At 39.7% G+C, this 25,147-nt stretch overlaps 1 protein-coding gene across 1 annotated transcript in view; it reads left to right on the forward strand.

The window, feature by feature from the left end:
* b4galnt3b (beta-1,4-N-acetyl-galactosaminyl transferase 3b) overlaps positions 1 to 25,147 on the forward strand; it is a 52,605-nt gene that overhangs the window by 6,549 nt on the left and 20,909 nt on the right. The window contains exons 2-14 of the mRNA XM_047354622.1: positions 3,871 to 3,920; positions 4,050 to 4,133; positions 10,692 to 10,787; positions 12,179 to 12,269; positions 12,374 to 12,474; positions 12,574 to 12,641; positions 16,287 to 16,365; positions 16,474 to 16,540; positions 16,691 to 16,825; positions 16,953 to 17,062; positions 18,882 to 18,982; positions 20,973 to 21,040; positions 21,126 to 22,341. Coding sequence (XP_047210578.1) covers positions 3,871 to 3,920; positions 4,050 to 4,133; positions 10,692 to 10,787; positions 12,179 to 12,269; positions 12,374 to 12,474; positions 12,574 to 12,641; positions 16,287 to 16,365; positions 16,474 to 16,540; positions 16,691 to 16,825; positions 16,953 to 17,062; positions 18,882 to 18,982; positions 20,973 to 21,040; positions 21,126 to 22,341 — 2,266 coding nt within the window. The remainder of the gene's footprint in view (positions 1 to 3,870; positions 3,921 to 4,049; positions 4,134 to 10,691; positions 10,788 to 12,178; positions 12,270 to 12,373; positions 12,475 to 12,573; positions 12,642 to 16,286; positions 16,366 to 16,473; positions 16,541 to 16,690; positions 16,826 to 16,952; positions 17,063 to 18,881; positions 18,983 to 20,972; positions 21,041 to 21,125; positions 22,342 to 25,147) is intronic.

Raw genomic sequence — 25,147 nt, forward strand, 5'->3', positions numbered from 1 at the left:
GTCTTTAAGGAATAGTTTGTTTTCCCTCATGTGGATCACACTGGCGCTTAGCATAGATAAGTTAACAGTGCTGGAGTTAATAAATGTCCCGATAAGGAAGCTGTAGGTGGAAGATTTCTATGCACGAAGTCTCTATCTAACATTACTGGTTTTATTTTTTAATTCATATTAGATAAATAGGGAGGGTCATTGTGAAGGTTATGTTAAAAACAGTGTGCCACTCTGTCTCCATGGTCTTCTATCATTTTGGTATTTTCTTTTTTCCTTGGAGAATATCTTGACATTTACTGTCTGTAGTTTTTAATATTCTGCAGACAGAATGAACAGTGTAAACTGTATAGTTTACAGTTTCAGGCAGTTTTAAGAGCCTAGTCTCTAATAAAGTAGACATTTGTGATGCAGATTTAGTAGTTTTAGTAAATGCCATTGAAATCTTTGTGGCTCAAAAGTAAATGGACACACAGTAATAAAGTAAAAATAAAAAATTGTTAAAAGTTAATTCCAATCTATACATGTCAATATTTTTAGGAGCTTGTGTTCCATACATTCCTGTTTTAGCATCTTCTCACTGCTAACTTCTCCTTCAGTGAGATGACTACATTATTTGACTGCAGATTAAGGATGGTGTGTTTTAAAAGCCATTTCAGCTGAGTTTGTGCACAGTGAGTTCTGAATTGTATCGCTTTTACTTTTTTGCACTAAAGGTTAGAATAAATGCCAGTAAGATAGTTTCACTGACAGTTAGCCAAGCCATACATTCAACATGTTTAACAGAAAAGGTGAAATTCTTTGGGTCATCTGTTTTATAGTTAACTTAAACCTTTTTAATCATTGCTCTGATTGTCCATATGGACCAATTTTGCAAAATGGCTATTTTAACTTAGCACTGTCCTAACCTATGAGGATCAACACACATAATCTTTATTAGAATGACAGATTCTCTTGTCTCTCTCATTTTGAAGAGTGGTGAGGAGAAATGAGCTCTCTGTTACATCATATTTAGACCCCAGGGAAACAAGCACTAATAGGTAACCAGTGGCACCAGTTGAAGCTCTGCTTCTCTGTTGATTGAAATAGAAGCGGACAAAGGTGTGCTGTCTTGAACTTGCTTTGTTACATATGTAAAGTAAAATAGTGGTTCCTCAACAGAATTATCAGCTCGAACGAGTAAAAAATATATTAAAAAGGGTTCAAATACATTGATTCTACAGAAGGTCTTTGGTGTACTGCTACTTGTGAGACTGGTGATTTTGCAAAAACAGTTTTTTCATTCCCACAATCAATAAATATACTTCAATTATAGGTTATGTTTTTTCTAAAATGTGCGGGTTGGGATTATACTTAGGCTTTTTACACATCCTAACCAAGGGTGCCCGTAAATGAGAAAGCCACTGCATTTGTGTGGGTCTGTAACCGGTTTGATTTGATCTGTTCTTAAGGTGTATCAAAGATTTGCCTCTTGTGGTAAATTGAGACTGTGGGTATGATCATTAACCAGCAAACATGCATACGTGCATCTCAGCTCACTTGGCTTCCTGTGCATTTAATAACAGGATTTTCTTCTTCACCATGCATAGACTTTTCCACAAGGCTTGTTTACTCAAACAAAGGTGTAGCCAGTTTTCCACTGCAAAAGAGGACATGGACTACACCTTTCCAGAAACATTTTGCAGCCAGCAGCAGCTCTATTCTTTGGTTTACACACTTAATACTTTTTTAATCCATATTTTACAGCACCCTCAACATTTATTAGCTCATCTGGTAAAGATGGGGAAAAATAGAAACTCTAATCTCTTTCAAGATATGATTGTATGACATCTTTATTTATTTTGTCATTTGTATAAGGTTAATAATTATTCTGTTTCGCATCAAAATTAATGGGGACAGCTTTCAAATCATTCATACACATCATAACTACCTCCCCCTGTTTTCACCTGAAAACACCTTTTCAAAATATAAATGGGTCAAAAGACATTGGGCTCTATCTACTGGTTTTTAATATGTTAAATACGCATCAGCTTTTGCCATTTCTATAAAATGATGGTTAAAGATAGCTTATATTCTAATATATTGGTGTTGGCATATTAGCTAATGTTCGCATAATACATACCATTAGTTAATTTCTGTCATTGTAAGCTAATATGTTAGCAGTTTAGTTAACGTTAACATTTGGGCTGATGTTAGCACATAGGCTATCTTTAGCATATTAGCTAGTGTTAGCTAATCCAAGCTAACATGCTAATGTTGGTATAAGGTTGTCTAATTGGCTAATGCTAGCTTACTGAATAATGTTAGCTCTTCATTGTTACACAAATGCCTAAACCTGTATAAATATGATGCCACAGTCTTCAAAATGAGAAAGTCAAGTGAAAATGGTATATATTTTAAGGTAGATGATGTTGATCTTTATTAGTCAGGAAATTGCTGCATGAAAATAGCCACTTGACTGAAATGACCAATATCTACACTCAGAGCAATAATTGAAAAGCTTAAAAGTATGTTTCCACCACCACATTCCTGAAACCAAATCTCCAGTGTTCACTGTTAAAGATTGCAGACATTACTGCAATGAAAGATGGATGTATTTAAGGAATTTATACATTTTTACTAGAGGTGCTAATAAATGAGATGTTGATGTATAATAAATTAATCTGGATTCTTGGCATTTTAAACTAATATTTGAAATTGAATGTGCTAAAACTCAAACCTAAAGAGTAAAACAGTGAAAGTAAAAAGGTGCTAGACTCTTTTCAGTATGTGTTTTGCATAACCACACCTTTAAAACCCTGCATGGCACCATTACAATACTACATGTCTTTTTTTTTTTACCGTGTCCTGTCCGGCAGAGTATCGCTCAGAATTGTTGTCTGAGTGCCAAGAAATTGCCCAACAGATTTACTTTCACAGGCGGAGCATCACAGCTAATGCTTTAAAGCTCTGCTTGACATTTATAAAAGAAACTTCATTATAAACTTCTTTGGAAATATTTCAATTGTTACGGACACAGAGACTGAAATGAGAAGGAAAACAGAAGCTTGAAAAAGAGAGATGCGGCAAAAGGGAAAAAGGGGAGAAAAGAAGGAAAGAGTGGAGGAGAGAAAGAAGGATGAAGAGAATAAAAGATTACACCCTGCTTGCTTATACACCTACAGCTGTTTTTGTCGATAGCCTTTTGACTTTGGCTGAATGTTTAACACAAACTTATAACGGGAATACTTCAGTGCTATATAAGACAGCATCATGGAGAAAGTATCACTATTTATGAAGCAGGTTTAGGTCAGTATAAGTCTACATGGAAAAACGTCCTTCTACTACTTAACTGACGGGATCTCCTTTTCACATTGTAAGGGTGTGTGTCCTGAGATCTCCACCCTGATGATAATGACAGAGCTTCACAGCGACTTTAGTCCCAGTTCAGTCTCTGTTACCACAAAGTCATAAAAAAATCCAAACAGTGAGGTTCTATTTTGAAAATCACTCCACCGTATAATTTCCAAAATGATGGAGGAGGACAGTGTGGGACAGTTCCTTGTATCCAACTTGCCAAAAGCACCGAAACCTTTGCTAAGACATATGTTTGTAGTTTGGGACCACAATGAGTGTCATTCAGATGTTCTCAGCTGTAAATATGAAAATGGCAAGACTTGCCTGAGATAATACTCAAGAAGTGAAGCCTAACATATAACAGACTTTAAATGTAAATCTGCTTCAAATACTAAGCTTGATGTCTGTAACTGTTGCAGTCTTTCTGTATTGCTAAACAGTCTTTGAAAAGCATGCATGATGTTTAAAAAGAGCCTGCTTGATGATATTCATAAATTTCAAACCACTTTTAAGTGACAAAAATAAATTGTCGCATAATTTCTTTAGGGGTGAATCCCGACAGCAGTAACTGGAAGAGAGCCATGCTAAACCAGAAGGTAAGTGAAGTGAATGGGGGGAAAAAAAAGGATCACAGAAATAACGCTGATACAAGACTGTGTGTTTGTATAAAGAGGAGAATGGAAGAAAGCAAGCTAAAGTTAAATCAGGCTTAATGTGTTTTCTAGGTGGGAAGAGATGGTTGGCCAGATTGGGTGGAGGACTCGACTGCTTGGATGTCCAGCTTCACTCCACAAACATGGAAACCTGAGGTTGGTGTATTTGTGTGTGTGTACATGTCTGCACACTACTTGCATGCTTCAGTGTTCCACCTCACCTCCTTTGAACTCTAAATCACCTGCCCGGACTTGCTTACTTTACTCCCAGCTCAGTGCATTTCCCTGTTTATAGCGTCATTTCTGCAAGGATCCACAGCAGCTTCCACTGCTTTGTATTATGATGCCTATCAGATTTCCTGTATTTTAAACAGGACAAAGCTTTAGCCTGTTGCATCACCTCATGTTTCATGTCAACAGCTGTTGTCATTTCAGACTTTACTTGCTAACACAACCACAATTGTAATAGTTCTTGCATTTTGATACCCAAACTAAAAACTCTTTTAGCAAAAAGCAGTTGGAATTGAATGTTTGGCTCAGCAATAAAACAAATGTCTCAATTAGCAAAACTAAGTTCTAAAATGTTGTTTCCATTTTTTATTTATTGCAAGTTTTAAACATCAGTTAAGAATTGGGGATTGGTGAGTAGTTAATCCTCCACAATACAATCTTTGATACTGTAGACATCTGGTTTTAAAGATGAGTAAAACATAAAAATGTTCTGATACTTTTCAAAAATAAAAAAATACTTAAAGTGTATGTTTCCTCATACTCGTCGTCTTCCGCTTATCCGGGACCGGGTCGCGGGGGCAGCAGACTCAGCAGAGACGCCCAGACGTCCCTCTCCCCAGACACCTCCTCCAGCTCCTCCGGGTGGAACCCAAGGCGTTCCCAGGCCAGCCGAGAGACATAGTCCCTCCAGCGTGTCCTGGGCCGTCCCCTGGGCCTCCTCCCAGTGGGACGTGCCTGGAACACCTCCCGAGGAAGGAGTCCTGGAGGTATCCGGTATAGATGCCCGAGCCACCTCAACTGGCTCTTCTCGATGTGGCTTGTATGTTTCCTAGTTTAATTTATTTTGGTATCCAAATTCGGCAAAAGACAAGCTTTTTTACTTTATTTGCAGCATAATTTTCTGTTGCTGTTATGACACTAACTGGTTGATCTGGAAACGATGAGGTAATAATTCTGCATTACAGATCGACAGATAGATCGAAATGATGCCTTGAGTCATCATTGTTCCCACTTTTGTCACAGTTGCTTCAGTGTTGAAGAGAAGTGACAACAAACGAAACTTTCTTCATGCTTTAAACTGCTGGTACTGTAAAATGTCTCATTCGGCATTCGATTAAACAGAAAAACCTTTGTTTAAGTTTTAATAACTGCTTGAGAAGGATATTTTTCAGAAAGACCAGCAGCACGTTTGTTTTCAGAGTAAATTGGATGAGCTGTGGATAAAAACTCCCTAAACTGGTATTTTAGCTAAGAAAATTCCAGCTCTTTGAGAGCCTTGTATCACAGTGATTGTTGTGGGTAAACTATTGAAATAGACTGTGGCACACTTGATCTTTTTTTTCCTAGAACTTACAATTGCTATTTTGATTAACAGCACAGAAATATAGCTTTCTAAATTAACTTTTTTTTTTTTTAAAAACACAAAATGTCTGTGATGTCTTAATTCTCATGTACCATTGTTTTCATTTCAGTGGTTTGTTCATGCCTATATTTAAAGTGAAGAAGTAATGTCTTCCCTGTTTAACATCAACTAAAAGGCTTGTGACGAGGAGGTGGCTGCTGATGTTAAGTTTAAGTCCAATTAAACCCAGCTTCCCTAAAGCCCTTCCACATTTATTCTGCCTCTTCACTTACAGTTTGCTTTTGTGCAAATTAAAATATATTGTAACTAGAGCTACACAATATACCGAATCATGATCGCTATCATCGCATTACCAATAGTTCCGATAAAGCAATCCCAGAGGACTCCTTGGATGCAGTATTTAATAGGATATTATATTGTGGTATGCAGACAAATTCTGTGTGCCAGTATTATATTTGGCCTGTTGGATACACTGTACCTTCCCTTGAATTCTCACAACTAATATACACTGCTAAAAAAAAATTTAAGAAACACTCTGAAAACACATCAAATCTTGATTTGAAAAAAAACATGCTGGATACCTATACTGATATGGAATTGGTAATGTGTTAGGAACAAAAGAATGCCACATCGTTTGATGAAAATAAACATGATCAACCCACAGAGGGCTTTATCTGAAGTTACCGAGAAATTTAAACAGAAAACTGATGCAGGCAGACTAGTCAAGTTTGCTGAAATGTCATTACAGCAACTCAAAACGTAGTTTTTAACATAGTAGTTTGTATGGCCCTCATGTGCTTTTATGCATGCCTGATAATGTCAGGGCATGCTCCTTATGAGATGATGGATGGTGTGCTGGGGTATATCCTCCGAGATCTTGACCAGGGCATCACTGAGCAGTGATGCCCTGGTCAAGATCTAGGACAGTCAAGATCCTGGACAGTCTGAGATGCAACCTTGTGGCATCGGATGGACATAAAGATGATGCCCCAAAGATGTTCTATTGGATTCAGCTCAGGGGTGTGGAGGCCAGTCAATATTATCAATTTCTTCATTCTCCAGGAACTGCCTGCATACTCTTGCCACATGAGGCTAGGCATCAGGAGGAACCTAGGACCCACTGCACCAGCGAAGAGTCTAACAACTGGTTGAAGGATTTCATCCAATCCCTAATGGGATTCAGTGTGCCATCATTTATCCTGTACATGTCTGTGCATCCCTCCATAGTTATGCCTCCCTAGACCAACACGGACCCACCGCCAAACTGATTATGCTGGACAATGTTGCAGGCAGCATTATGTTCACCGTAGCTTCTCCAGACCTTTTCACGTCTGCCACATGAGCTCAGAGGGAACCTGCTCTCATCTGTGACAAGAAGAGGGCACCAGTTCCAAACCTGGTGTTTCTGGTGTTCTCTGGCAAATGGTATTCTGGGCATTGAGCACAGGACCTCCTTGTGGATGTCGGGCCCTCAGGCCAGCCTCATTAAGTCTGTTTCTAATGGTTTGAACAGAGGCATTTATGTCAGTGTCCAGCTGGAGGTCACTTTGTAGGGCTCTGGTGGTACTCATCCCGTTCTCCCTTGCACAAAGGAGAAAGGAACAACTGCTGAGGGGTTAAGGACCTTTAACTGCCCTGTCCAGCTCTTCTACAGTAACCACCTGTCTCCTGGAATCTCCTCCATGCTCCTGAGATTGTGCTGGAAGACAGCAAAACACTGAGCAATGGCATGTATTGATGTTCCATCCTGGGGAGTTGGGACTGTTTATGCAGGTTAACTCCAAATGTCGGTGGCCCCCACCTTTTGGGGTAATCTCATTGTTGCCCCTTTAGTGCACCTGTTGTTAAGTTCATTAACACCTGCACAGCTGACACTGATGATCAACCCCCTCTACTACCTAAATGACCAGATCAATATTCCAGAAATTTAACTGACTGACTAATATTACACTCTGATTAAAACATGTTTGTTTATTTTTTTTTTTTTTGTTTGAGCAGTGTACACATTTAGTGGGGAAAATGTTTGAGATTACAAAGAATGGAGGAGATAATGTGATGAATAGGGAAAAAAAGGAAAACGGTCAGGTAATGTTATGGGTTGGTTGTAATCAATATAGTCATCGCAGTTTTCAGCCACAGTATTGTCATGACAAGTTTAGCAATTACATGTTTTCCTAATGTTGTGCTGCCCTAATTGTGACTTATTGAAGACTATTGGGTAAGACAGATTCATTTTTTGCTTGACTGAATGAGACTGAGCTACAATACTGTGTACATGAAAACTCCTTTTTAGAATTGCATTGCTTTTAATGGTTGATCATGTATTAGGTTATTTGTTTTTGATTCAGTTTTTAAATCTAAATTATTATTATTAAAGTAAACAACACTTAAGATTGTGTTTATTATGTTTAAGTAAATAATTAAAGATATTGAGTCATTTAGTTACATAGGTCCATGTAAAGTATAAGGTATGGGACAGTTTAGAAGCTTGAACAAGTGGATCTAAGACAAAAATCGTCAACTATTTATTGCAAGTTAAAAGATATATTGTTTTTCAGAATTCATTGTAATAAGAAAGTACACTCTCTGGTAATTCTAGGGTTTTTACATTTGCATGACCTCACCTGCACCAGGTTTTAAAATTATTGGAAATTCAAGTTTGAAATCACAAAGCACAGATTCTACCATTTTATTTATTTAAAAAAAATGTTAATCAAAAACTGTGTGGAAAAATTAAAAACACCCCCAAACCCAACACAATTTTCCAAGTCTTTATCCTAGTATACATAGATCATAGTGGAACCTATCCCCGAACAAACCTTCCACAACAATAATTACACATACAGGGGTTGGACAATGAAACTGAAACACCTGTCATTTTAGTGGGGAAGGTTTCATGGCTAAATTGGACCAGCCTGGTAGCCGGACTTCATTGATTGCACATTGCACCAGTAAGAACAGTGTGAAGGTTCAATTAGCAGGGTAAGAGCACAGTTTTGCTCAAAATATTGAAATGCACACAACATTATGTGTACCGGAGTTCAAAAGAGGACAAATTGTTGGTGCACGTCTTGCTGGCGCATCTGTGACCAAGATAGCAAGTCTTTGTGATGTATCAAGAGCCACGGTATCCAGGGTAATGTCAGCATACCACCAAGAAGGACGAACCACATCCAACAGGATTAACTGTGGACGCAAGAGGAAGCTGTCTGAAAGGGATGTTCGGGTGCTAACCCGGATTGTATCCAAAAAACATAAAACCACGGCTGCCCAAATCACGGCAGAATTAAATGTGCACCTCAACTCTCCTGTTTCCACCAGAACTGTCTGTCGGGAGCTCCACAGGGTCAATATACACGGCGGGCTGCTATAGCCAAACCTTTGGTCACTCATGCCAATGCCAAACGTCGGTTTCAATGGTGCAAGGAGCGCAAATCTTGGGCTGTGGACAATGTGAAACATGTATTGTTCTCTGATGAGTCCACCTTTACTGTTTTCTCCACATCCGGCAGAGTTATGGTGTGGAGAAGCCCCAAAGAAGCGTACCACCCAGACTGTTGCATGCCCAGAGTGAAGCATGGGGGTGGATCAGTGATGGTTTGGGCTGCCATATCATGGCATTCCCTTGGCCCAATACTTGTGCTAGATGGGCGCGTCACTGCCAAGGACTACCGAACCATTCTTGAGGACCATGTGCATCCAATGGTTCAAACATTGTATCCTGAAGGTGGTGCCATGTATCAGGATGACAATGCACCAATACACACAGCAAGGCTGGTGAAAGATTGGTTTGATGAACATGAAAGTGAAGTTGAACATCTCCCATGGCCTGCACAGTCACCAGATCTAAATATTATTGAGCCACTTTGGGGTGTTTTGGAGGAGCGAGTCAGGAAACGTTTTCCTCCACCAGTATCACATAGTGACCTGGCCACTATCCTGCAAGAAGAATGGCTTAAAATCCCTCTGACCACTGTGCAGGACTTGTATATGTCATTCCCAAGACGAATTGACGCTGGATTGGCCGCAAAAGGAGGCCCTACACCATACTAATAAATTATTGTGGTCTAAAACCAGGTGTCCAACCCCTGTATATTTCAGACTGTCCATAACTGATTTTATCTAAATGTCTCTAAACATGCCTTTCATTGATCAGTGTTAGTCTGGTTACTGTAAGCCATTATTGTAAACTCTGCAGGTTTAGAAGGTCAATCGAACAGGAGGTTTTGTTTTCAGTTCATGTAGAGGAGCTTGTTGTGAGATGAAAGCAGCAGAACTAGCACGTTAGAGTAGAAGAGAGGCTTTAACACAGTTGTAGCTGGCAAACTTTAATGCTGAGCTTCACGCTTCAAAGAATGATCCCGTGTACTCTGAGTGCATAGTCCTCTGATCCTTACCAAGAAATATGCAACCAAAAACAATCTGCATCAGTAGTATATTAATAATTTTAAAGCCCGAACCTCATGCTAACCTCTATCAAACTCTGCTGGTGGCAGCAAATTGTTTGTCTGCATTAATGAAACCGGATTATCTACATACTCTGATTTGGCTCTAAGTCCCAGTGCCCTGTCCTTGTGCTGTGATCAACACACATATCAGATAACATGGCCCATTTGGCCGATGTCACAGAGGTGTATATTTACTAGACATCTGGGCCTCTACTGAAACCCAACAGCTTCATTATATATTACTTTTTCTTCCAACTGACTTTGAATAGAAATGGTGAAAAGAGAAATTTGAGAAATCATCCCTCACCCATGTTCTCTCTTATTGTCTTTTCTTTTACCTGGCTATACATTAATACATCTCACTCAAAGGCTGAAATTCTCATTGTAACATTAAAAGCCATTTATAACCATAGCTTTGTATTTTGTTGGGGGGGAGGGGGGTTTCTTACATCCTGTTTTTAATTGTTTTGTTTGGCTCACTCTTTGAATAATACAGTTTATATGCAGATTGAATTCCACTTCCATTGTGCTGTCGAGCACCTTTTTAAGGAAGGGTGCATTTGTTAGTTTTAGTTTGCTGAATCTCCGAGGCCTGATGATGATCTGTGCTGCTGCAGCAAACACAATGCTGTCTTCATATCACTGTCGCCTCTCTCTTGTCTCGTCCTGCAGTTTAAGGGAAGGGCCAATCTGCATGTGTTTGAAGACTGGTGCGGTACTTCTACTACAGACCTGCGCAAGAACCTGCACTACCCGTTGTATCCCCATGTGAGTCGTTATTAATTACCCTCATTCAGTTTCATGTGACAATACCAGTTAAACCTTCTAAACATGTTTTCCCCTTTTAGATGTGTAAAATGTGAGTTCCTGTTTGGAATAAACGTTCGAGGAACATCTCCTAAATTAATGTGGCTGTAGTTCTGCTGATATATTTCTGTGTTTAATGTGTCACTGCCGTTTTCATGCATGCAAAGCGCTGCACAAAAGTCCAGAGTCGTGGCTCAGGTGTCGTCCAAAACCACTAAAACCTCACACCTCATTATATCATTATTAGGGTTTGATGTCATTGACCATGAATCTGCAACATGCAGCTCTAGAGCCACATGACCCTCTATTGTGGCTCTTAATAACTTTGGCCAAAAATAACGAAAAACGAAATAATATTTCTAAATACAAAGCCAATAAGCGGATAGTTTTTAAGGTTTAGTCAGTGTTTTCAGACAATCTCAGCATAGAACAAAGTGCCCAGATCAATACCATGCGTATTCAACCATGTAATTCTCTTAAGCAAAAACCCCCTTATATATGCCTATTTACAAAAAAATGTTTTTATATGCTATTGTTTATACATTTATATTTAAAATGTCTCCATTGAGAGCAAAGATGAGCCTTGTTTGTGTCACAAACTTGGTGAATAAAGTTGTTTCTGATTCTGTTTAAAAAAAAAAATCAATCAGTAACAACTAAAATAGAATATAAATGTTTTTTTGTTTTCATTAAATTTACCAAATCTAAAAACTGTCACACAGTAAACCTATGTACAGTTTTTTGAGACTTTGTTTTGAGTTGAATAAAATCAGATAAAACATAGGGGCATGCTTTTATACATCAGTGGGGGATATTCTTGTAATTCACCTACTTTCTGTAAGATTCAAAACTACTACCTCTATCAAAGAACCTGGAGCGCATTTTTATCATTTCTGGTCAAGAGTTGTTAAACTCAATCATTGAATTAAAACCAAGTTTACACAAATGACTTAGACATTTGAAAGTAAATCGCAATAATCGCGTTCAGATCTCAAAAGAAAACCTAAAATTTGTTTTAGTTGCATCTCTAGGAAAAAAGCTGTGAAAAGCATCCAAAGTCCAAATAAAAACTATTAAAGGCTTCAGAAAACAAGAAGAAGTAATAAATAAGATGATTTTAATAGATTACAAGACTCTTCAGTGCACATTGTTAATGTGTTCTTCAATTCCTTGGTGTTTAAGTGGGACACATATGATTCCTGAATACACAAGTGTGGGCAAACACACTCATGTTTTCCATCAGGGTGCATTCTACATCTACATGCAAAGTCCTCCTGGTCCTGGACTTCTCGTCCTACTTTGAGCCAACAACAAATCTGACTTACTGTTTCCTTGTCATTCTTTTTTTTTAGGCTAGGATTACAGTCCAGAAACTTGCCGTTTCTCCTCAGTGGACCAACTATGGGCTCAGGATATTTGGTTATTTACATCCATATACTGATGGTACAGCCTTTATAGTAACATTTTTCTCCTTCCTTTTACAACCCATGCAGGCATACTGTATTAACATCACCCTCTTAATCCTTTCATTTTTCTTCTTCTGTCAGGAGACTATGTGTTTGCAGTGAGCTCTGATGACAACTCTGAGTTTTGGCTCAGCACAGACCACTCCCCACTCAACATGCAGTTGTTGGCCTGGGTTGGAAAGGTATAATTGTTTGATACCTCTTAGTTTTTATGGTTGTTTTCATCACAGTAGTCCCCATGATGTGTGTTTGCAAAGGCAAATGTGCCTTTTTTTCCCCAGACTGGAGCAGAATGGACGGCCCCAGGGGAGTTCGAGAAATATGCCAGTCAGACCTCAAAACCAATTAGGTGAGTCCAGAATACAGTGTGTTTCTTCATGCTCTGGACTATGACGTAACAAACACTAATTTCTTTCACCGTTATTTCACACTCACTTGTTCCACTTCCACACCTTGTGTAGCTCTTTTGTTGATTTAACAGTTTACAGAAAACATCCCAAATGTTGCTTTTTTTTTGCACTTTGTTTGTTTTGTTTATCTGTTCCTCATTTTCAAACATTTTAGTCATTCTGCATTAAATAAGTTTGTTTAATACAGAGGTTTCCCCAAAGTTTATCATCCGCATTCTTTGCATCAGTACAATTGCTCAGTAGTTTTTGTTAAATTTAATTTTGTTTGCAGTACTTAAGGTAGGTAAATCTGTGTCAGCACTAACAGTCAGTTATCTACTCATTACTTAATCTTTTTTTTAAATTGGGACTCTAATGGTGCAAAAGGACCTGAAATGACTCAATAACTTAATGTTATCAAATGAAACCAGGAAGAGTGAAGATACATTTTAAGGCTTTACGTATCAAAAAACTAGTAGTATCAGCATCTGATCCTTACCGATCTTAAACCGAATTTACTGCTAATCAACATAACATTTTATTTTTATATTCTGATTTCTGTAACAAAAACAAAGCTAAATACAGAATTGGTGTTTAAAAAATTGAAATATAGGCAATTATAAAATTTAATTGAACGCAGTACTTTTGCAGTACTATTTACTAATGACATCCATCACAGGGCACTTTGAAACGGTTCCAATAACTTGACTGTTAAATTGAGAATATTATAAAATTTGAAAGACTAATTTTACAGAGGTTGTCTGAATAGTGACCTTTGGCCAACACCGATCCAGGTTGTATTGATGTGTTGGTTTAAAGTGAAGGTTTTCTCCTTCTGTTCAGTTCAATTTCTTTTATATACCTGTTGTATGAAGTTTTATTACTAGGCTTTTAAGGTCTGGTAAAAGGATCTCGACATGTTTTAATGTTTAAATCCTTACAGCTGAAAGAGGAGACAAACTCTGACAGGAAATTATAAAATTAAGTCTGCACTCAAATCATTCCATATTTCTTATGTACCAGTCTAGTCTTCATCTGATATGAAATTATCATAAAAATCAGGATGCAAGTGTATGTTTCACTTGCTTTTGACTAAAAACGGTGTCTATCGAAAGGGCAACAGTACGAGTTACATAGATTTAGCTTTCCAAGTTGAACCTTTTGGTATTAGTTTGGACCTTTTTCACATTTTTTTATTAGAACTTTACGAGGGTGTTTTGAACAGATTTTATTATCAACATTCTCTCTGTCCAGTGACATTTTCAGCCAGCTTGTAGGCTGTCCCCAGATAGCCTGATTGAACTTCTGATTCAGGTATTTACATTATCAGATCACTTGTTGCATCAAAAATCCTTAAAAACAGAACTACAAAACTCAATGCTCATTTCATTTAAGCATTTCCTAATTTCTTTCTGTGTGCAGCATAAATTTTGCATGACTGTTACCTAGGCTGTTGCTGACAGGAAATTTGCTGGAAATGTATCACCCGTTGTAGGTGTAGTGTGTCTTTGCAGGAAATGTAAAATCAGAACCAGTTTGGTGGGTTGACACAAGCGGCAGAGAACATAAAAATCAGTAATAACGGCACGATCATCCTGACTGTTAACTAAACGCAGAATGAGAGGTGTTGCAAGTGTTACTCCAAACTCACAAGTGTAAAGTAATTTTAAGTTACTCAAATAATAATAATAGTGCTATTATTTGTAAAGCACTTTTTTGTAAAATCTCAAAGTGCTAAGTACACCAGACAGAAAGTATTTTTATTTTGTTGTACAGCAAACCAAATTTTGCAATTAGGTCGGTTGTGTTGAGAATATTTCTACCAGCGCTGCAATGGCTTGAGAGATTTTGTGGTCTGCTTTTCAAGCAGTGCTCGATCTATCTGCCTTCTCGCAGTTTAGATGTGACTCATATCCAGCCTGCAGCGAAGCCTCAATGTAAGCTAATGTCCCCACAGCACAACTTAAACAGAATCCCGGTGGTGGTGTGGCAATGTTAACAGAACCTTTTGTGTTTCATATATGCACACAGATGGCAAAGTTTCAACATTTGTCATTGGGTGTACACCTAAAATAAACTTCTTAACCACGTTTTATGTTTAAATAATTGGACCAGAATTGCACAACACTTTTAATGAATCAGGTTTAAATTGTGAGTAAGGAGTAGTTTTAACTGTTACCCGCTGTTGCAATGAATAGAGAGCAGCACATCCATATTGCAGGTGCTGAGTGTGCCCCAGACAGGAGGTGGTTTGTAATGGACTTCCACAGTAAAGCTATCAGAAAGTCTTAAAAATAAAGCCATCTTTTTCTTAAGAAGGATCAACGTACCTAATGGGCTCAAATCGGCATTGCAAAAGAGATTAATACATCCGTCTAACTAAAGACGACCAATACTCCTCAAAATAAAAGCCTCAATATTCCACAGGGTAGGTTGTTGCAAACATATGTTTCACATGACCAGTGGATTTAATCCAGGTTTTAAAAAGTAATCATGTTTCCGCTGAGAGAAAGGTAAGAAGGCCATTTCTAAACAATCCGTTGGCCATAAGTGAAAAACATCTCAGACATTTGATGATCTTCTCAGAGGTACCCATCCCAGCAGATCTTACCTGAGGCCATGAGATGTTTACAGAAATTGCAAAATTAAAAGGAAACAATAAAAGGCTACATTTCAGGCTCTCCAGGTTTTACTTGGCATGTTTAAATATAAAGTTTGTTATAGTACAGTTGAAAACTGGAGAAACCAGTCCAAACATCTAAAGAAGAAGACCTCATGACTTAGGTTTGCAAAGCTTGGAAATGTTTGATCATAAGACTCATATTAAATACCTGCACAAACAGTTTATGTCAGCTGTCAAGCATGATGGTAGAGGGATAATGATCTTTGCAGTCAGTGAGTGAACCACAAACCTCTCTCCATGCCAAAGTGTTATAGAGTCATGTAGGGAGTTAGCTGTTTGGCAACTTAAGTTTGGCCAAAGTAATCCAGGAAACAGCACAATGATCCCAAAACAAGGAAAAAACCACAACAGACTAGCGAAAATAATCCAAGGGGTGTGGTAATCCAGTCAAAGTCCAGACCTCAACATGACTGAAAAACTGTGGTGCCACATGAAGAGAACTGTGCAGAAACAGGTGACCTAAAACTTTAGTAAACTAAAACAATGTTGTAACGAGAGGGACTCAAAGTCATGCGGAAACTACTTCAAGCTATTTCTGCCAAAGATGGTTCTATGAGCTACTGAGTCATGGGGTGTATTCATTGTTTCCAATGACTGTATAAGATTGGATATTCATTTTATAGTAGCATTAGTTTCAAGAAAAATAATAGCTTAAAATCCAGAAAAAATATGGTGATAAAACTGATCTCAAAGGTTTTTACATTGTTACTATTTTAGACACGTCGCTTGATTCATGCAGAAAAGATGACACCGTCTAGATTGGCTCCAAGAAGTCATGACGGAAACAGAGCAACAAATTTTAATCTGACCTGATAACTGGGGTTGGATTTTATTAGAAATTGGATCTTGCAGCTAAAGCTTTAAGATAGAGGATCTCTTGTGATTTTTATTACCAAAAAATAAAAACAATCCTGTCTTACAGGCTTTTGACACAAAAGAGATACTTTTTTGAAGTTCTTCACAAGCAAAATGACAGAGGAACTGACCATGTGGAGGTGGCTGTAAGTACGCCACACTCAGATCAAGTGGTACTTTCCGAGAATCAAGACAAACTGGTTCCCTTGTATGCAGGCATGCAGTAGAAAATAATTGTTTTTTTTTCTTTGAAGTGGCAGCTGTTGGACCACAGCTTCAGATTCACAGTTATTGAATCCAAGCACATCTCTCTCTATGTTGGTAAGTAACCCAAGACTCTAGGTGCATGACTACTTAATTCTGACACTGAATGTTTGTGCATCATGAAAAAAACGGCGCCAAATGCTTGCATAGTGACTGAAAACTGCAAGTCACAGCAAACATGACCCACTTCTCTCATTCATCCTGCAGATGAGTCTGACTTGATGATGAACGATGTTGTCCAAATACCACAGACAGCTGCAAGTCACCAGCACACCCCCACAAAGCAGCACAGCGCCGCAGCAGACATGCTGAGGGAAGACCCGAGGGACACACTCTACCAAGGTGAGAGACGTTTCTAAATGGCCTCATTTCCCATTGTCCCGGATGTAAGTGCTAAGCAAGTTGTATACTCTCACCAACAAAGCAAAACTTGATCATGATACAAATGTGCATGTTGTGTGTTTTGCAGTGCATCTGATTAACAGAAAGTTCCTACAAGGCGTTCTTCCTGACTGCACATACAGCCCCTCCTACACTATTAAAGACTTCCCTCTGAGTCGTTACCAAGGACTGCAGTTTGTATGTTCTTATGTAGATAGTTGTAGTTGTGTGCACATTATACTACTTGCAATGCCTTGCCAAAGTATTGGTACTGAATATTGTTGCTTCATTTTGTTTGTCACAAATACAAACTTTGATTCATTTACTGGAGTTTTATGTGATAGAGTTGTGAAGTGTAAAGAAAAATATCCCTAGTTTTAAAGAATTTCTTTTTATTCAGGTCCCCTTCACTCTGATATGCCTAAATACAAACCCAGTACAATTTAATCTCCTCAGAAGTCGCCTAATTAATTGTCAGAGACCACCTTTGTGTACGTTCATCTCAGTATAAAGACATCTGATATGTGAAGGCCTCAAAGGTTTGCTAGAGAATATTAGTGACAAACAGGATTATGAAGCCGGAAGAACACAGCAGACTCTGAAGCTTTGAACATCCTACAGAGTACTGCTGAATTTATTGTCTGAAAAGGGAAAGGGTATGGCACAACTGCAGGCCTAACAGGACATGGCTGTCCACGTAAACTTAACAGGCTGAGAACAAAAAGCATTAATCATGGAAACTGCCAAGAGGCGCATAGTGACTGAAGGAGATTCAAGGAGTGACATGAACAAGTCTACTGTCGAAGAAAGCCCTGAGAAGTCCCATGATTAAACGTTTTTTAAAGAAACATGTAGGAGACACTGCAAACATGTAGGAAAAACTTGCTCTGGTCAGATGAGACCAAAATGTTACATCTTGGCCTACAAGCCAAATGCCATGTGGGAGAGAAAACTAAAACGGCATATCATCCTGGATATATCACCATTGTGAAACATGGAGGTGGTAGCATCATGCTTTAGGAATGCTTTTGTTTTTCTCAGCAGGGACAGTAAAGCCGGTCAGAGTTAAGGGAAAAATAGATGGAGCTAAATACAGGGCAATCCTGAGCAAGACAAACTGTTGAGCCCCGTAGTCAGAGGCTGGGGCGCGGCGCTGGTGGTTTAAGCATGCGACCCGGGTTCAATTCCCGGACCTGGAGACCTTTGCCGAATGATTTCCCCCTTTCTCTGCCCCTCTTTCCTGTCTGCCTACTATCAGAAAAATTTAAAAATAAAAACCTCTAGTGCCACAAAAAAAATATATAAAAACAAAAAATACTAGTCAGAGGCTAAAAACAGGGAGAGAATGAGGATGGAAAGGAGACAGCAATAGGAGAATCACGCAAAATATGTCGGACACTGCTTGATGTTTATTGTAGGTCACTACAGGTTCAGGCTCACAAAAAATTATTTTAGTTAAGACAGCCGATAATCGCACAGCATGAACCTGACTTTAGAAGCTAAAAAACACTTGAAAGTGAGGCAGATGTTTACAGGTTTACTGTCCAGATACGTTCCAGGTAACCTGTTTTGTTCCTTCACATAAAATCCCAATACATTAAAATTGGAGTTTATAACTTGAAAATCATTGAAGAGGTTCAAGGGGTGTGAATACATTCTCAAAAAACTGTTATTCTGTTCTAATGTTTTTTCACCTACCACACTGGTACAAGTAATTTCTTAAATGGCTTCTTCTCCAATAAGTTTCAACACCTCTTTCAAAAATCTGAATGCTTTGGCAAACTAGCTGAAGCACATTTTGAAGTTTTCTCTTTAAACCTTGCTCTATGCTTTATTGTAAAAACTCTTAATAAGAACTTTGGTTCCACTCCAAATTTTTAAATACTCCAAACTGTTTTGTTTAGTTTGGCTATATTTTTGGATTTTAAGTTCTAATCTAAACCCAAGTCTTTTTCATCATATACGCTCATCTGGTAGGTTTTACGGTTCATACAGTAATTCTCTTTCGTTTCCATAGGTCCAGATGTCCTACATCTATCCAAACGACTACACCCGGCTCACACACATGGAGAGAGAAAACACCTGCTTCTACCCTGAGAGCTCCTACTACAAGAAGATGTAAGACCCTTGTACAACATCATGACACATGTCCATCTCAGTTAATCACAATATCAAATAAAGATTCATTACGCACTGAGTGTTATGCATCAAATGTTTATTTCTGTTCATTTTGATGATTGTGGGTTACAGCAAATGAAAATCCAAAATTCAGTGCTGCAGTCTCAAGACTAATTAGTTACAGTAGCGCATCTTTGTCATGAATCACTGCATCACTGCAGCTATCAGGCTGTATTAGAAAAACCTAGGTTGCTTTCATTGTAGCCTTCAGTTCATCTGCACTGTTAGGTATGTTGTCAATCATCTTCCTCTTGACAATAATCCATAGATTCTCTTTGGTCAGGCCTGTTTGCTTGTCAATTAGGCACCATGGTCATTAAACCAGGTGTTACTACTTTTGGCAGCGTAGACAGGTGCCAAGTCCTGCTGGATAATCAAATCAACAACTATATAAAGCTTTTGAGCAGAGGGTAGCGTGAGGTAGTGCTGTAAAATATCCTAGGAGACCACTGAGCTGACTTTGGATTTGAAAAAACTTAGTGGACCAACACCAACAGATGACATGGCTCTCCAACTCATCTGCCTGTGGAAATGTCACACTGCATGTCGCACAACTTGATTTTGTGCTTATCCACTCTTCCTCCAGATTCTGGGACCTTGATTTCCAATTTGAATGCAAAAGTTACTCACATGTGATAAGAAGACTTTGAACCACTGAGCAACAGTCTGTTAATATTTTTCTTTAGTCCAGGTCAGACGCTACTGTCTGGTTCAGGACAGACTTAACACAAACAAAATGACAGTGATAATGCATGTCTCGGATATATCTGTGTGGTGGTTCTTGATGATTTGCTTCACCTAGTAAATCTCCCCCATTCTTGAATGGACTTTACTTCATGATCTTCTCAAGGCTTTGACTATCCCCATTGCTTTTTCCTTCTACTTAACTTTCCAATAATACGCTCTGATACAGCACTCTGTGAAGAGCCAGCTTCTTCAACAATGTGCTTTTGTGGCTTAATCTCCTTTTGGGAGGTGTCAGTGACTGTCTGCAGGACAACTGTCTAGTCAAGAGCCTTCTTCATGATTGAGTAGGCCAGAACATAGCATTTCTATATCAAAAATCAGCATATCAGCATTTACAGAAATAAGTTTGAAATGCATCACTCCATGTGGAATCAATCTATACAATATGATATTATTTATAATTACTCAAATAAATAGGCTTTTCAGCGATTTTCTGATGTATTGAGACTCACCTGTTCATGTGGGGCTGCATGTAGTTTCTACACCTAAAATATGTTTCTAAGGAAAAATTTACACTGCTCTGTACATTGTTTTGTGCAAATAAACAGTGTTAAAACATCTTGTTTTATAAAGCATGAAAAGTGGTATGTATACAAAAGTTTATATAAATAATAAAGAACAGTCAAGGTAAAAACGTTTTACAACTGTTGATGCGAGTTACAGCCATCTTGGATGTGAAAGTCAAACAACAGGGCCGACTGTATCATCTATAGAAGGAGAACTTTAAGTTGGCAGCAGTAGCCCAGCCGACGACCCCCTCCAGGAAGGTGTCAGAGCTAAACACAGAGCCAGGCCAGACGTAGCTTCTAGGAAGAGAAAAAGCAGAGAGAGAACATAAAGTTAAAAGCTAAAATATCAGCAAATATTCCAAAATGGGAGAGTAGTATGAGAATGTAGCAGTGAGGGAAAGTGGTCATTATGTCCTCCAGCGGGGTTTTGGATCAGCTGAAGACTTTTAACTGCATTTTTTGGACATCCTGATAGTAAAGAATTACAATAGTCCAGCCTTGAAGTAACAATTGCATGCACTAGTTTTTCAGTTTCATTCCTGGACACGATATTTCAAAGTTTGGCAATATTCCCGAGGTGAAAGGAAAAATGTAAACCTCAGCAGAAAGTCGATCTACAATATATGGTGATGTTTCAGTCGTTCAACTCTAAACTCTTTTTTTGTTCCCACCAGGTATGGTTTCTCTAGATACATGAGGTTTGACCGCCTAGGTACGCATAAAAAAGGAAACGCATACAGAGGTACTTTCATTTTTTGCCAGCAAATTGCTTGCATACTCAGAATATTTTATTCTCAGTTTCTGACCCAGCTTTTGGTGAATTCCAGATTTTGGTTTGCAGAATATGAAGTCGGTCCAGGAGGAGGAGGAGGAGGAGGAGGATGGCTTTGGCAATGACGCCAACAAGAAAAAGAAAGAAACGTGGGCAGACCCGATGAATAACAACGCTGACGCAGACTATGGAGATGATTATGATGATTATGTGCAGAACCGTAAGCGCAAACTCTTCTCCTTTGTTGCACCAGATGCTAACGATACACTGGACAAACCCCCTAATAAAAGACAACATGTAAAGAATTTTCAGAATGGAAAAGAAAAGGATGGCATTCCACAACCTCTAAAAGAGCCAGGAAAAGAAGCTAAGGAGGTCTTAAAACAAGATTCACATCAAAACAGGACGGGGGTAAAACAAGACGGCTCAATTGAAAAAGTAGAACCAAAGATTAGACCAGCAAATGAAGTCATAGCCACTGTCAAACCAAAGCATACTAATTCATCAATGCTTGTTGGTGAAGGGGACATTATAGCAAAGCCACAACCAGCCGTTCTGCCACAGAAACACACCTCCAAACAGCATCCAATCCTGAGATCTCAGAAAACAAACCATACTCTGGTCCAGACACTTAAAGGTTCTCTGCTTCAAAACCAGGACAGGCATGCCACTGTGCCTCAAAAAAACACAGTAGCCAATAAGCGAAAACCTCCAGAGAGAGAAAAGGTCCTTAATCCAGGCGTCAACAGCCGTTTTACCACTCCTAGCAGAGGTGGCAGCCGCTTTATCGTAAAATCAAATGAAGTGGAAACTGATCCCAGAAAAGCTCTCAGGGAAAAGGAGATAGGGCTGAATAAGCCTCTACAACAAGACCTGGATAATCACATCAATAGAGATAAAATGAATGCTCAAGAAAAAAAGAAAAAGTCATATTTGAGGGAAAAGGGGGATCCTGCAAGGGAAGAAGACAGTAGTCAGAACAGGACTGAGAGCAGAACAAATGCAAAACCGAGAGATTCAGACTCCATGTGGGGCCAACAACGAGATTTGCCTATTAATCCTGAGGAGGAGAATATCACTTCAGCACCGGTTTTCGATACTCAGGTCAACTGGAACCAAACCTTCCAGGTGAACGAGCTAGACCTCCAGTCGCAGCGTTCCGACTGGATTGACCTACAGTGCAATGTCTCCGGAAACATGCTACTGAACCCCAGCGATGCTCTGAATGTGGTTTACGCCTTCATGGATCATCTTAATGAGAAACACAATAGGTGAGCGTTTGACTGTGTTTATACATTGTTTGCCAGCACTTTCAACAAACTAAAATACTTGTGTACCCCAGCTCTAAATGAGATGCAAATTGAACCTTTAAATTATTAAGATTTATTACGCACTGAGTGATATATGTTTCAGTCATTTTGATGATTATGGCATTATCACATAAAATTCAGCGGCCCGGACAATCATGGAGAGGACCGCTGACTTGACAGTTGTCCTGCTGATTCCACAAGGATGGTTTATTAAGTTTATTTAAATAGCACCAATTCACAACACATATTATCTATAGTCTCTTGACCAAAAAAATAAGTAAATTTAATCGAATCATACAGACTCCAAGTCAAGTAACTAAATTCCAATTGATCCTAAGTATTAAACAATGCAGTCAAATTCAGTTATTTATTCAAATTGGTTGAAAAGTTTTCTATCTAATTAAACTCAGCAGATTGCATCGAGTCAGTGACTAGCATCATTCAGTTCTTCAATCCTCCAGGATTCAATTCAATTTTATTTATATAGCGCCAATTCACAACACGTCATCTCAAGGCACTTCACAAAAGGTTTGGAATGGTGTAGGATTGTTGGGGAAGTTAGAATAAACTACTGAGTTTTAGAGTTTGGCCATTTTAGAATGGGCTATGTGTAGGGGTCCATGTAGAGCCCACTGGTGGCCATTGTTATACTAAAAGGCACAAGGGGTTTGGGGTACCTGTCTCTGTTAGACTGATTATAACCATTGGAAAAGAGAAGGGGTCGCACAGGTAGCAGAAATGGAGAGTGTATTTGCACCTCAACCATAACTGAGCCGGTTTAGGCTAAACCTGACTCCCTCTTACTCCATCCAACAAGGAGGGAGGAAGGCAGAGGTACAAATAATTGGAGAGTGTTGTTTCCTGTTGCATTGTGTGAAAGGTGGGTAACTTTAAAATGGGCAAAGTCAATTCAATCGAATCATATAGATTTCATGTCAGGTACATACATTCCAATTAATCCTAACCATTGAACAGTGCAGTCAGATTCAGTTATTTATTCAAATTGGTTAAAAAGTTTTTCTATCTAAGGAAACCCAGCAGATTGCATCGAGACACTGACTTGTAGCAGTTATTCCTCCTGGATGAGCATGTAGTGACAGTGGACAGTCACTGGCTTTGACTTTGAAGCATTCCCTCATACTGAGCATGCATGTAGCGACAGTGGAGAGGAAAAACAAAAGTTACGTATGTAACTACGGTTTTATGAATCCCGGATGACTGCCAGAGGGCGGTGCTGAAAGCACTGAATGTTCCCTTCGCACATGCGCATTTCGAGTAATTATACCAACAGAGTCACACCTGTGACACACCGGATGACCACAGAGGCTATATGTCATCCGAGGCTCTGTTCCTACAGAATCTTCTCGCGGAAGCAAGGATTCTGAGTGACAGAGAATCTCTGGCAGTCATCTGGGATTCATAGAACCGTAGTTACATTTGCAACTTTAATTCTATTTCATCCCTACTGACCGCCAGAAGGCGGTGCTGAAAGCACTGAATGACTAATACCAACCATGTCACGAGGAATCCTGAGCACATACCTCACTGAGAGGGCCCAGCGGACCCTTGCAAAAGAACCTAGCCCAGGGGATGAGGGGCGGCCACATTAACATTGTAGAACCTGGCAAACGTGCTTGGGGAAGCCTATTAAGCAGCAGTACATATGGCCTCCAGTGGAACCCCCCTCATAGCAGCCCAGGAAGCAGAGATGCTCCTGGTAGAGTGGGCCTTGACACGGACACGCAGATGACATTCACAATCCAGTGGGAGAGATGTTGCCTAGAAAGAGGAAAACCCAGCCTGGGACCGCCATAGCACAAGAAAAGCTGGTCTGAGCGTCTAACGGCTTCAGTGGCCGCAACATATGCCTCCAGCGCCCGTACTGGGCACAATAACTCAGACCCATCCGCCGTTGCACCTGACTGAGGCCGAAACCGAGCCAACCTCAGTGGCTGGTTATGGTGCGAACTGGACAACACCTTAGGCACAAACGCAGTGTTAGGCCACAAGGCAACACCAGAATCATCTGGACCCCATCGGAGAGATGAGGGGATGACAGAAAGAGCATGCAGCTCTCCAATCCTCTTAGCCGAAACAATACCCAACAAAAAGCCACTTAAGGTCCGCCTGCACCAAAGGCTCGAAAGGGGAGCAGCACAAAGCTTCGAGAACCAAGGGCAGATCCCAATCGGGCACTCTCCGAACCAGCGGCGGGTGCAACCTACGCGCACCGCGCAGAAAAAGAGAGACCATATCATGGCTCCCTACCGTGTGGTCGTCAACAGATGCATGATGACATGAAATTGCTGCGACATATACCTTGAGGGTCGAAGGAGAGCGGCCCTTATCAAGCTGAGACTGGAGAAACTCCAGAATAGTGGGCACTGGACAAGAAACCGGATTTTCATTGCGGGCAGAACACCACTGAGAAAAAAGACGCCATCTGTTGTCATATTGCTGACGAGTGGAGGGGGCCCTAACACTCAATATGGTGCGCGTGACAGGGTCTGAAAACCCAGTCAGCCTCCCAGCGGCCATGCCCTCAGCTGGAGATGTTGAGGGTCGAGGTGCCATATCCATCCCCTCAGCTGAGACAGCAGATCCCTCCTGGTTGGAAGACACCATGGGGTGCCGTGACACAGACTCCGAAGCAGCGGGAACCACAGCTGCGTTGGTCATAACGGAGCCACCAGCAACAACCTGCGGCCCTCTCCGAGAACCCTCCATAGAGTAAGCCAAATCTGCGAGAGGGGCGGAAAAGCGTACA

The sequence above is a fragment of the Girardinichthys multiradiatus genome, chromosome 2, assembly GCF_021462225.1.
Source record: "Girardinichthys multiradiatus isolate DD_20200921_A chromosome 2, DD_fGirMul_XY1, whole genome shotgun sequence".
NCBI classification, from domain to species: Eukaryota; Metazoa; Chordata; class Actinopteri; order Cyprinodontiformes; family Goodeidae; genus Girardinichthys; species Girardinichthys multiradiatus.